Here is a 12,882-nt window from a genome sequence, read left to right as displayed (position 1 = left end):
TATCCCTCGTACAAAGTAGTATTTGAAAGTTTAACATCGAATCAATTTCTAAGAAATGAGAAGAATCAAAATAATTTCATGATGATGAAAGCCTGCAGCGATAAGTACCATGATGTTGAAATCAAACGAAAGACAGAGGATCATATTCATGGATGCCTCAGATCTTATTAATGAATTGCTGGATGAAATCCTCATAGAAATCTTTGTTACGCTGTCAGTTAAAGAGGCAGCCAGAAGTAGTGTTGTTTCCCATAGGTGAGTGAGTTTATGGAAATTTTACAGCGGCTGTATAAGACATGCCAGCGGCTGTTTTATGGTATGGTATGGTAAATTATGACAGAGGAACGAAGCAAGTACGTGAATTGGGAGTACTTGCCTCGCATCAAGGAGGGACAAGGATGAATTGACTAACACCGACAGATGGATCCAGTTTGCAGCAGCCAAGGGGGTTCGCAGGCTTGAGTTCAACTTTTCAGATGAGTATGTAATTCATCCACGATGTCAGACCCGCCATCTTTCGGAGGCTGAAAGGTGTTACACCTCGCCAACTCCAATAACTGAGTTAATGAAATTAGGCAGGGATTTAAAGCAGCTGGCTTCCCTCCGCCTGCACTCTGTCGGTCTAGCCGATGAGCACGTGCCTTGCTTCTTGCATAATTGTCCCCAACTGGAGGAGCTATCAATTGTTCATGCACCATCTCTATGTGATGTGAAGGTTGTTGCTGCCAATGTTGGCCATGCTCTTAGGTTGAAGCACTTGGAGATCAGAGAGTGTAAGGGGTTGCAGCATCTTGAGGTCTTTGCTTCTTTTTAAGTTTGATGGGACTGTCACTGCTCATTGAAGGTCCCTCTTTTGTTTGCAAAATCCAGAACCACCTCATCTTCCGAACATGCTCTTCCAAGATGTTCCCCAACTTTCTTCCCTTTCTCGTAGAGGTGGTGATTTACTCTGCACTTGGTAGCTACTGAATTCAGAGGGCTCCCCATTCCTATCGCACAGCTACATACGTTGGCACTGAGATCTGATTTCTTGCTGTGTGCCGTATCCTGCTACAAGTTTCCTCGTCAAGAATTTACAGCTCAATTTACGAACCTTCGCTAACTGGAATCATCATTCAAGGTACTAGATGAGCAGACCATGCTTTTCGTGGGATCATTTCTACGTGCATCTTCTGCTCTGCACAAGTTGGTTCTTAAGTATCAAATGTCTGGGGAAGAGTTCTGTTGTTCCAAAAGACAAGGACGGTTTTGTCCATAAAAAGTACCATTTTCTCAGTCCTCCTCCAGCAGAAAGCAGCATATAAGTTGTGAATGCCTAATGATAGTTGCGATTGATCTAGCAGAAAGCAGCATAAAGGATACTAGCGATCGCCCTAAGGAATGGTAATGTAGTGTCAATAATCCCAATTTGGTATATGGATCAGGGTTAAAAGCTTAAACCTACGGTTGCTAACGATTCTTACAATAGCTCAGAAACGTTGAGATTTTTGGGAAGATTCTTTATTACACAAATGAAGGGAGTAACTTCCAAAACATTACTGTTCCCTTCTGAGGAGATTCTGCCAGAAGATTGGAACTTGAACTGACATTCTCTCCGAGTTCAAAATGCAATAGCTGATAGAGGAACTGTGGCACATTAAACAAGTGTATCAACTTAAGACTTGAAAGAAGCGGCTCAATAACTTGATGGGACTGATCAGCTGAGCATGCATCTTATGCATTCACCGGAATATTGTTCATTTTGCAAGTGTAGCATCTAACTTTTCTCCAACCAGGGTGATCCATGCCTGTGCGTCAAAGAGAGAAGACATATACCTTAATAATGGCAAAAAGGCAACCTAGATCATGAATTCAGCGAGCATTACAGTCTAACAACAAACTTAATCCAAAGAAAGAAACAGCCAAGTGTTCAAATACACAAATAAAGGATGTAATTCTGTGTTTATAGATGTTAATCAGTAATACCACTTAAAAGTAAAAACTTTACAAGCAGAGAAGAAAGCATAATTGAAACTTAAAAACAATTCTTAGCTTCTCACCTGGTCAGAAGTAGTGAATCCCCGGATCATGTCACCACCAATTATGGCGAGTCCTTTATCACCAAGGGGTTGCAAGATGACTGCCTAGAGATTCAATATGGGGATCAGAAAAAACACTATATGGCCATGGGGAAAACAATTGACAGGATAACAAAATTTCAGGGATTGCAGGAATTGCAAGAATTGCACAAAATTTTCTTTTTCCCTTCTTTGTTTGCTCATGCTCATATATAATCCAGTCATCAGTATCTTGGAGTATAATGGAAAATGAAATGATCAATTCCCTTTTAACAATCTTGAATCAACAATCGAACAAGTTAATAACCTCCTGGATTTTTGACAAAATTAAAAAAGTCCTAGAATGTGCTCACCTTTTTAAAGTTGTTTCATATAACATGTAACCATGAAAACAAAGGATCATAAGAACAAAGGAAAATCATTTTCCAAGATAAGTTGTTATACTGTTTTTTGTATCTCTCAATCTCATCAAACTTCTCAACGAAGAAAATATATCTCAGTCATGATTATGCAGACAGAAAAAAATCATGACTACCTGTGTATTGGGAGGCAGAAATGGCAACTCAGACTTGGCAGGATAAAGAGATAAGTTGGCTAAGTAGCTCTCTGCAAACAAGGTAATAATTCGCATCTTCAAAAAACACCTGAGGGATAAACATTATACCAAACATGCCAGAACCAAATGAAGGTGAATGCAGGTCTCTTACGTGATTTGGATTTCAAAGCACCCTGGTAAAGCGATCCTTTCATCAATTTATCAACATCAACCACTACTGCATCGTGAGTATTAGATGATGCAGTAGCAAACCCTATTTGGAGGATGACTCTCTTATCATACACAATAATGAGAGACCTGCAGCATGTTGCATCTGATAGAGACTCCCATACCCTGAGAATAAGCAAAATTACCATCTTCAGAATGCTGTCAATCATCATCAAACAGCTTGATTGATGTCCATTCTGGCGTTCCACCTTTAAGTAGGACAAAAGCTTTTCCTTAAGCGTTTTTAAGTGAATAGTTAGTTCTCATTAACTCTAAAATCCGATATAAAGGTCTTCTGTCATAATAGTTCACCCATTTTCATCTTTTTTTTTGCTAGTTCATTCATCGTCTGAGTCCTCAACACCACAATTTTAGCCCCAATCATTTGCTCGATCTAGTAGTTGTATGCTTATCCAGAATATGATGAGCTGCAATACTAATGCTTATGGGCTCTAAATCATCACAACAATCATCTTCAATGGATGGTGTAATCCCCAGTTACCAATAACCATCAGAAGAGGCATCTCCAGTCATCACCTTATCTAGTCCATTCAAGGATCCCAGTAAATGCCGCACATACAGAGAAAATATTGATACAGGACAACACCATTGCAGTTCACAAATTACAAAACCATCTATTAGACTGATGAAATTCGATATCACTAGAAAAAATAGCAGCTGAAACTATTCAAGGGTTTCACCAAAACTTCCCAGGCATGACTAGTGAATTAAGACATAGACGAAACATTATCAAGAACAATTGGACCAGCACTATGAAAGCGTCCTACCAAAGGAGCTCTGAGGATATGAAATCAGGAAGCAAAGGACATATACTTTGGCACTCCACACCTTCAGGGTTTACCTGTGGAAACTTAAAATAGTTGAAGGACAAAATCTTGTGGAACTACAGATAAGAAAATAATGTGCAGGAGCACGATATCAAGTATATTAAAATTGAAAAGCCTCACCGCAGACACAGATTTTGGTCTGATAGAAAGCCATACTAGACCATTCAGGATGTTTGTGACAGCCAATCCAAGGGTCAATAGATCTGCTCTAGACTGAGAACTACAGAAAGTCGAGGCTTTGAATTGTGAGAGGGGAGAAATAGTAAATTCTTGAAAAAATTACAAATCAAATCTCGAAAATTTCTTTTCTAGCAGTAAAGGGTGCAAAGGTATGAATTGGACTGACCTGCTGGCATCAGCAACCGGAGCAATGCCGGAAATAGTACGATTAACGAGAACAGCTAATAGCGACAGCCCTCCAACATAAATGGGCAAGCTCCTAACAACGTCGTCGTTCTGAGAAACCCAATCTGCTACCCATTCCCGTTTTGGCTTCGGGCCTCGATAATCTCCCTGCCCATTTCATTCGAAAGTGTTGCAAATTTTGTTTGAAGAAATGCTAACTAATTCATTTATAGACGCACAGACCTGGGAATTTAGAGAAGACGATGCCTTAACGGGGGTGGAGGAGCGCGGGATAGAAATAGAATTAGAGGAATGATAACCGGGAGTCGGAGGGCCGGGGGGTGGCCGTTGCTGGGACAGGGGGCTGGATTTTAATGGAGTTGGACGGATAAGTGTTCCCGCCCCCATTGAAAAATCAGTTAGTTGTAGCGGAAGGGATATTATCGTAGTACTTGAAACGGATTAGCATTGGCCAATCCACCAATAACTAAGCCAATTTGGTACAACAAGTACTGGAGCATGGGGAACAAAAAAAAAAAAAAAAAAAGTACTGGAGCATGGGGAACAAACACCTTTGAGCTGAGCTATGTGTCGCTGACCCAGTTTTCCGATATAGCAGCATGAAACCACAAATGGGTTTCTTGTTGACATGAATGATCAACGCAAAGTTAAATTGATCAATAAGATGGTTGTTCTTAATTCATATTCATAATGAATTTATCATTGTGTGACTCCGAACGGAGCAGTAAGAATGACTCAGTCGGCTAATTATTCCATTTTGATGGATGAATGAAGAAAAGACAAAAGGTTACTTTTTAATAATTAAGCTTATCGCTCGCAAACATTAATTTTTTCCAAAAAAAAAAAAAGACCAACCCGGCAGGAGAAGAATGGACAGAAAAGGACAACCCATTAACCCGGAAGAACAATCATAAAAGAATCGAGAACCAAGATTCAAATGTGATTTTTTTTTCCGGGCAAAATACACTTTATTCTGTAATTTAGCGTTTTTCATATAATTCTTTATATTTTTAAAAATTATATATAACCTTCTCATGATTTATATTAAAGTATTAAAATGACAAAATTTTCAGTTATTTATTACGTTCAAATATATCACAACAAGATAGACCTAGACCATATTCATGCCCTTCAAATCTCAAATATTTTTTTGAAAATATAAGAACTTTCTAGTTCAACAAGTACTACTGGATAATATGATGTGGTGTGCCCGTTACACAGGCACACTTGTAAGTCTAATTTAGTGGACACACCTAGCCTATATCATTTGCATATCCAAGTCTACTTTTCTTTTTGGTATCCCCAAATCTACAACGTCCAAGTCACAAAATGTAATAAAGAAACCAAAAATCAAGGGCAACAAATTTGAAGGCAGAGAGGATAGAGGAGGTAGGAAAAGAAACAACCATAGTAACAATAATCATAGAACTAGAAAATTGAAGGATGAAAAATAGTTGAATATAACAGAGCCCTTGTGCTTCAGTTGTCAAGTTTTGATCTTTGTGCTTCCAAATTGAACCTTAATTCCACATGAAAATGGGGAAAAATATATATCTTCACTGCTTCTTCAAAATTCACCGGAAGACGAAGATGGAAGGGGAAAAGGGAGACGGAGGGAAAAGTTATTTATACTCCTGATTCTAGAAATGGAGGAGGGGAAAAATGAAAAATGATTATGATTTCAAAAAATTGATAGGGAAGTTGCATGGGGAAGAAAAGGGGTCTGGAGCCCAATTTAATGATTTTTTAAAATTATAGAGCTTAAGCCCAATGAATGATTTTTTTTTTTTTTTTTTTTTTTGTGTTCAATCTTTTCTCATGGCCATGGCCAGTTTGGAAGCAAAGATATGGGAAAAAGAAAAAAGATTATAAAAATAAAAGAAAGAAAAAAATTTGATGGTTATACATTTTCTCACTATCTCTATCTATCTGTTCTTTGTCCCTTTTTTCCTTTCCAAGTCTGGGATGGGAGAAATGGAAAGAACAAATTTTGCAGGATGGTTCTCTTTGTTATGACCACTTTTGCCCTTGGAACACAATTGAAGAACTTGAAACGGTAAATTTGCAAGGACACGTATGATGTTTTGATTATTTTGCCTTATCATCAACTGTCTGAAATAACATGGGAAGGAAAGGTGAAAATTTATTACGTGTTTTCATTTTAATCGAAGTTTTTTCCTCCTGACTTCAAACAATGCAAAGGCCAAAGAGCAATTTGATTAACAATCTCTTAGTAACGTTCAATCACCTCAATTGTGTGATGTAATGCCAGTGCAAGATAATCATTGGATGTGGGGCTTTTTTACCCACAAAATTGTAATAAATTCATAATAATAAGATTATGATAAATACTACTATATATAATTACAGGAGTTTTTTGAACGATAACATAATGAGCACTTGTCAAAATGCTTAGGTCTTATTTAATAATTCAATTCAGTACTTAAACTTAGGTTCTGTTTGATAAAACTGAATCTGAATTCTGAAGTCTGAATTCTGAAATCTGAATACTGAAACAATTAATTTGCTAAATTTTAAGCACTGAAAAGAAATATATGAATGTCTGAATTTTAATGCTAAACTTATTTATACTGTTTGATAAATATTTATAACTGAATGCTTAATAAGTTTAATTTGACAATTTAGCCCTTATATCTTTTCATTCAAAAAAGAAATAGCACCTATGATTTAATTAAGTTAAAATTATTAGGTATGAAAATGACAATATTTATTTTTAAATCAAATTAATATAAAAAATGAAATATATCATATGAGAAATATGGAAAAGATGTGAAAGTCATTAAAAAGAAAGAAAAGAGAAACAGAAAATCGTTAAATAGAGAATATCAGGTTGTTTAATTAGATAAGAATTTTGAACATAATTAACAAACAATGGTAGATTTGGTAGATAAGATAAAGTAATTGAAGTAATTCTATTGATTCTTATCAGAATTAAGCATTTAGTTAGGATTTTTGTGCTGAAAAAAATATACACAAGTTCAGTACTGCTTAACAAATTCAGCAGATGGATTTTCATTTATCAAACACTCAAAACATCTGAATGTCTGAAAAGATTCAGTTTCAGCACTTTTGTATGTTATCAAACAAACCCTTAATGTATTCAAATCTAGGCAAAACTTGCTCTCAGAAATAAGTGATAAGTTTATCATTGAATGCATGCGATATACAATCAAATATGTTTGATTTAATAATTAACAATTCAGTAATTTAATGAATGCAGTTCAATTTTCAGAATTTAATTTTATCAAACGCACCCTTAAATTGCATCTTACTATATGTAAACACGCACACACACATACTAACAATTATTAACTTTGTGATGGAATCGGAAAGCATACTTGATACTACCCTAGCAAGCAGTTTGGCAGCGCAATTGTGATCCGCTCCTTTTATTATAGTCTGATTTTGTGATTATGAAGTTATTTATAATCAGCAGTGTTTTGCTTTTAAGCCCATGATTCTCAAATCAAGAAACGGTTCCACATCATAGCTTATGAACTGGGGATTAGGTCAAGTTTGCGTTTTTGATTGGCTTTCAAGTAGTGTAAAAATTAGTAGTAGATAGTGGCAGAGTAATTTTATGCATCCCATCCCATCCCCATCCCATCACGTGCTTATGCTGGAAATCTGCTGTCGTAATTCAGGACCGTTCATCGTTTGAAATGATCCTGTGGGGCAGCCACGCACATAATAACACGTACTAGCCCAAAAATATTATTGTACCATGGAAATTGAACAGGGAGCACACGGACGCTTAAACCACCGTAAAGGAATAAGACGGGGCGTGTAATGTTTGTTTCTTACGGGATATTATATTGATTGATTTTTTAGGTCAATAATCAGCAGAAGGGTTGTGAAGAAAAAGACTGTGATGAATGTATTCACCCTATTGTGTATGTTATTGGTCCTCGTTGTGTTGTACTGAACAGGGCGACAAGACAACGGCACAGCAGGACGCCCACGCAAGTTAAAAAAAAAAGGACAATTGAATTGAATGAAAGGGATGGATGGAGAGGAGAAATTAATAAGGATAAGAAAAACGTGCTATCCATCCACTTCTCTTCTCCTCCTCCTCCACAAAATAAATACAGCTCCACCCTTTCTCTCTCTGACAAATAAAATAGTTCACTCTTTTTTTTTAAATATATATATATGTTACATTTTTGGAAGGCGGACTAGCTACTGTAGCACTTTTTGTGATATGATGTATGTGAAATAAAAAGGTGATTGGAAATATAAAAAGGTAAATTGGAAAATATGTTTGTGATGCAAGCGAAATATTATTTGGAATAATTTGGTATCCAAACACTCCCAGAGTATTAACTGAGGGGGATGTCATGGTTTTTCAGATGAAATGGTGGGGAAGGAAGCTTGGTCTTGGTGTATATATATATATATATATGTATGTATATGTATATGTCATAGTACTACTAATTATTGGTTGATCCAATAAGCAATGACAACTTAACAGGAAGGATACTAGAAATAAAATACAAAGTCAGATGACCACGAGGGTTCATGCGCATATATGTCGGCTACAAAAGAAAAAGGGAGAAGGGGCAGGGACGTTCCTGCCAGTTAATGGCCAAGATTTGGCCAACAAAATTTGTAAGGTCTAGATTTTAACATGTGTGAGATTCATAAAATATTGTTTTAGTGTTACTCGCTGTTATTTTAGTGTTATATCGTGTACAAATGATATTACATCGTGTACAAAATGCACACAAGCTTCCGAAACGGTTGCACTGACAACCGTTCCAGCCCGGGTCCAAGAAAAAGGCAAGACACTGGAAAAATTGATCTGAACAAACCTGTGAATATATATTACAAAATCATGTGAAGGGGTGTAATTAAATATGAATTATTTTTTTTTATGAATTCATAAAAATATAAATATAAAAAAAAATTAGAGAGGAGAGGAGAGGAGAGGAAGAGAAGGGACCATGAGATGAGAGAAGAAGAAGAAGAAGAAACAGGAACTTCCACTACAGCCACTCGAAAAGGCTGATGAAAAAGAGTTGGGGAGGAGGGATGATAAGTGGGGTCTTAATGCCCCTTATCCTCACAATTCGCAAATCACACCCACCAGTCGTCCACCACCACCAGACCACCACCAAAGGTGACTGACTATCACTATACAAAGCCAATGGCAGGACGAAAGCAAAATATTATTAGTAATAGAGAGACAACCATCATATCTTTTTCCAAAAGAAACACAACCCCCCCCCCCCCCCCCCCCCCCCCCCCCGAATATGCCAATTTGACGGTGGAGAACTGCCCCTCCACCTCCACCATCCCTTTTTCTTTCCATTTTTTTTTGAATCCTGTCTCTCTCTCTCTCTCTCTCTGCCCTTCCTTCTTTCATATTTCTTTCTTAATGATTCTTAAGCATTTAATAATACTTCCACTAATGGGCGAGCATTAATTCTCCCCTATCACCTAACTTATACTACTACTTTCATCGATCGGTTCAAAATATTCATCAACTAATTTAAAAGTTACTACAGTACTAAAAATTCATCAATAGTAATTCTCTTCATCAATCTTCATGCATGTATTCTGCTAATTAAAAATGTCACTAGCTAGTCCATGATAAAAAGTCTTGATCCTTATATATGCTTCTACACTTCTTTTTTTTTGGCAATAGTAATTCGACACTTCTTTTTTTTTTTTCTTTTTTGGCAAGAAAGTCAAATGTCTAACAATCGTTAATTAATCACGTCAATTTCCAGTACTCAATAAAACGCCCTTACCAATTACCCCCGCTAGAAGGAACCACAGGACGGAGGAGAGATTATGGAGACACGTGGTTTTAGTGATAATAATGACGCTACTCTATTTCCAGTGAAGAACTCACCCACCACGACTTTGATTCTTTGAAGTTGATGGCTTTGATTTTTGTGACTTTCTGTCTTGGGCTCATTTTTGATAGTTGACGTTCGAGATTTAGAGTTGTAGGTATTTGCAATGTCCCTGCGAAGCATTGGAATATTTTAAGTAATAGTAGTAGTACCAAGAAAGAAGTCATTAAGCACAAGCTAATAAACAAAGAAAACCCTAGCTTGAATGCTATGGTATAATAATATCAACAACAGCGGCATCCCACTCGTTCTTATTCATCCTTTCTTCTGTCTTATTTTCTTTCTATCTTTCTCAGGAGAGAGCAAAACCAAAAAAAAAAAAAAAAGAAAAAGGAAAAAGAAAGCGTCCATTTCTACTTTTCCCTTCTTTTTCTCTCTCTCTCTCTCTCTCTCTCTCCTTTTGCTTGTATGGGCGGCTGAGGATCATTTGCACCAAGCTTGATAGCAGTATATCATCTAACCGTACGTTTTATTTCTTAATTTTCTTGACGAAGTAAGGGAATAGCCAGCTGGGGAGGCTGCGAAAAATGGCCAGCTCATGCTCTCTGCAGTGTGGAAATGATGGCCAGAACTGCTGGCAAACATGCCCGGAAGTTAGTGGTGCCGGGCCGGCCGCGGCGGCTGCGGCTGAAGGTTGTAATAAAGGGTTCATGCTGTTTGGTGTGAGAGTGATGGAGGGATCATTCAGGAAAAGTGCTAGTATGAACAATCTTGCTCAGTTTGAGCAGCCTCAGGATTCCATGAATAATAATGATGTTAATGCCGGATATGCTTCTGATGATGTTGTCCATCCTTCTGCTAGAAACCGGGAACGAAAACGAGGTAATATCTTCTAAAATCACTCTTATATATATATGTCCGTTAAATTAAATTTGATACATAGCGAGAAGGGGCTCTCACTTTATTGTAGGAACCGTATGAGTTTTTGGATGATGAATTGGTGTGTGTGTATATATATATATATATATAAATATATGTATGCAGGAGTGCCCTGGACTGAGGACGAGCACAGGCTATTTTTGCTGGGATTGCAAAAAGTGGGGAAAGGAGATTGGAGAGGAATTTCAAGAAACTTTGTTAAGACACGTACACCTACTCAGGTTGCTAGCCATGCTCAGAAATACTTCCTCCGCCGCAACAATCACAGCCGGAGGCGCCGGAGATCTAGTCTCTTTGACATCACCACTGATACGGTATTCAACCAATCACTTTTATTTGTTTATTATGATGAAGATTATTATTATTCAACCAATAAATACCCTTGTCAATTATTTTTCTAAACTAGGAAATCCTTTCTGAAATGAATTGACAGGTTTTGGGCTCAGCAATGGAAGACAGAACACAAGAAGAATCCGTGCCTCAACCAGCAATGCAACAGCAGAAAAATCTAATCAACAATCTGGAAAAATTTCCCATGTCCACCTATCCAACAAATATTGCGCCTGTAATGTTACCAGTCAGCCCAGTCAAGGGTGCATCATCGTTAGAGAGCCTTACATTAGGACCAGCCAACAATCAATTGCTGCTAAACCGTACCAACAATGCATCATCCCCAACTCCTAAGCTTATTCGTCCAATCCCTCTTGCTCCGATCCCTCCATCCTCAAAAATGGCAGATCTCAACTTAAACAAGACAACCATCCCAGACCCTTTGCCTTTATCATTAAAACTATCAACCCCTTCGTCATCAGCAGCATCACAACCATCATCAGAGCAGCACTCGCCGTCATCATCGTCACCGCCGGCGAGGCACACATCACCATTTCAGGCCATGCCAAGTAGTTTTGACAATAGCAGTGGAGATAGCATCATCAGTGTTGCTTGATGGAGAAAAAGCCTAATTAGTAGTACGTACAAGTAGTAATGTTATTATAACTAAATGCAATCTGTGTTGTAAAGTAGAGCTTTTCTTTTCTTTTCTTTTTTAGAGTAACATAATATGATAGGGTTAGGTTTGATTAGCTTTTAGCATTAGATTATTAGGTGGTTAATTAGAGACAATTCCTTGTTGTACAGGGTTTGGGGGTAATAATTAATTAATTAATTAATAATGTGATGAGAGTGAGATAACGTTAAGTCACTTTCAATAGTTGGGGAAATTCCTGTTTTATTTATGGCTGATTCCTTTGTGGCCTCGTACAGGCAAAATGGATCAACTTTCTGCTTGTTGGTGTCCCCTTGCCTTACTATGTTGCTTCCACTTGTAAAAAAGCAGTATGGAGTATATCTCTTTATGCCAATATTCGTAAGGTTCCTATGCCACCAAACCCTATTTGTACCAGAAATGTGGCGCTTTTATGATTTTTGGGCATAAATGATTCCCACAGACTTTTTGTAATTTTTCCCCTCTCCCTAATTAAGGCCATCTCTTCTTCTCTGGATATGGTACATGACAACTGCCAGACCAGAGCGTCATGCTCACTGGGTCTTGGCATATTAGAAAGGTAATGGGTATATATGAAAGAGAAGTCAAAAGAAATATTCTTCTCATCAACCAAGCAATGGTGTAAAAGCGATTTGGAATATTTAAACATGTAATCAAGCAACTTCAACCTTCTAAGCATCCTTCGATTGGACTTGTTAGTCTAAGGCTTATTAGGGGTAATGTTACATGTAACCTCACTACATACTTGTAGGAAAAGTTTTTGTTTATAAGTCGGCATGAATGGTTAATTTACCTAACAATTTATAGGAATCGTTAAGTGATCATTTTCTGGTATAAGCAACTGCTTAATTAGGTAGTGATCAAAATATTGTAGCATTTTTTTTTAAAGTAGCAAGAAGATCCAGGTAATTTGTTTGGATTGCCGGTTTCCGTCGAAAAATTACGTCGTTTTCCGTTATCACATTTCCTTATTACTTTTTTCCCTCACATACATCAAATCGCTACAGTAATTTTTCCATGAAAAATCACGGAAAATGCAATCCAAACACTAATTAGTCCAGAAAGAAGAAGAAGAAGAAGA

The 12,882-nt window shown here is 37.3% G+C and overlaps 2 protein-coding genes across 6 annotated transcripts; one reads left to right on the top strand and one right to left on the bottom strand.

Moving 5' to 3' along the window:
* Positions 1-115: 115 nt before the first annotated feature.
* LOC113717214 (protein COFACTOR ASSEMBLY OF COMPLEX C SUBUNIT B CCB4, chloroplastic) lies at positions 116-4,784 on the bottom strand. 5 transcript variants are annotated; one of them, XR_011824933.1, is made up of 10 exons: positions 4,257-4,780; positions 4,015-4,181; positions 3,789-3,888; positions 3,609-3,682; positions 2,765-2,946; positions 2,593-2,663; positions 2,040-2,123; positions 1,464-1,787; positions 1,266-1,373; positions 116-1,177 (listed from the first exon to the last, which is right to left on the bottom strand). XR_011824933.1 is itself a non-coding variant. In XM_027241923.2 (8 exons), exons 1-7 carry the CDS (start codon positions 4,419-4,421, stop codon positions 2,081-2,083), a joined length of 798 nt encoding a protein of 265 aa, XP_027097724.2. In that variant the 5' UTR covers positions 4,422-4,784; the 3' UTR covers positions 116-1,787; positions 2,040-2,080. The 5 variants fall into 5 exon arrangements, 2 of the variants coding, with proteins under 2 accessions (XP_027097724.2, XP_071927745.1); XR_011824931.1 differs by having other exon boundaries at positions 1,266-1,787; XR_011824932.1 differs by having other exon boundaries at positions 116-1,373.
* Positions 4,785-10,090: 5,306 nt separating this feature from the next.
* Positions 10,091-12,183, top strand: LOC113716694 (transcription factor MYB1R1). Its single transcript, XM_027241089.2, has 3 exons — positions 10,091-10,738; positions 10,901-11,109; positions 11,229-12,183. The coding sequence occupies exons 1-3, from the start codon at positions 10,444-10,446 to the stop codon at positions 11,739-11,741; spliced, it is 1,017 nt and encodes a 338-aa protein (XP_027096890.2). The 5' UTR covers positions 10,091-10,443; the 3' UTR covers positions 11,742-12,183.
* Positions 12,184-12,882: the final 699 nt, after the last annotated feature.

This window comes from Coffea arabica, chromosome 11e (genome assembly GCF_036785885.1).
Source record: "Coffea arabica cultivar ET-39 chromosome 11e, Coffea Arabica ET-39 HiFi, whole genome shotgun sequence".
NCBI classification, from domain to species: domain Eukaryota; kingdom Viridiplantae; phylum Streptophyta; class Magnoliopsida; order Gentianales; family Rubiaceae; genus Coffea; species Coffea arabica.
This window is presented reverse-complemented; position numbering and strand designations above follow the sequence as displayed.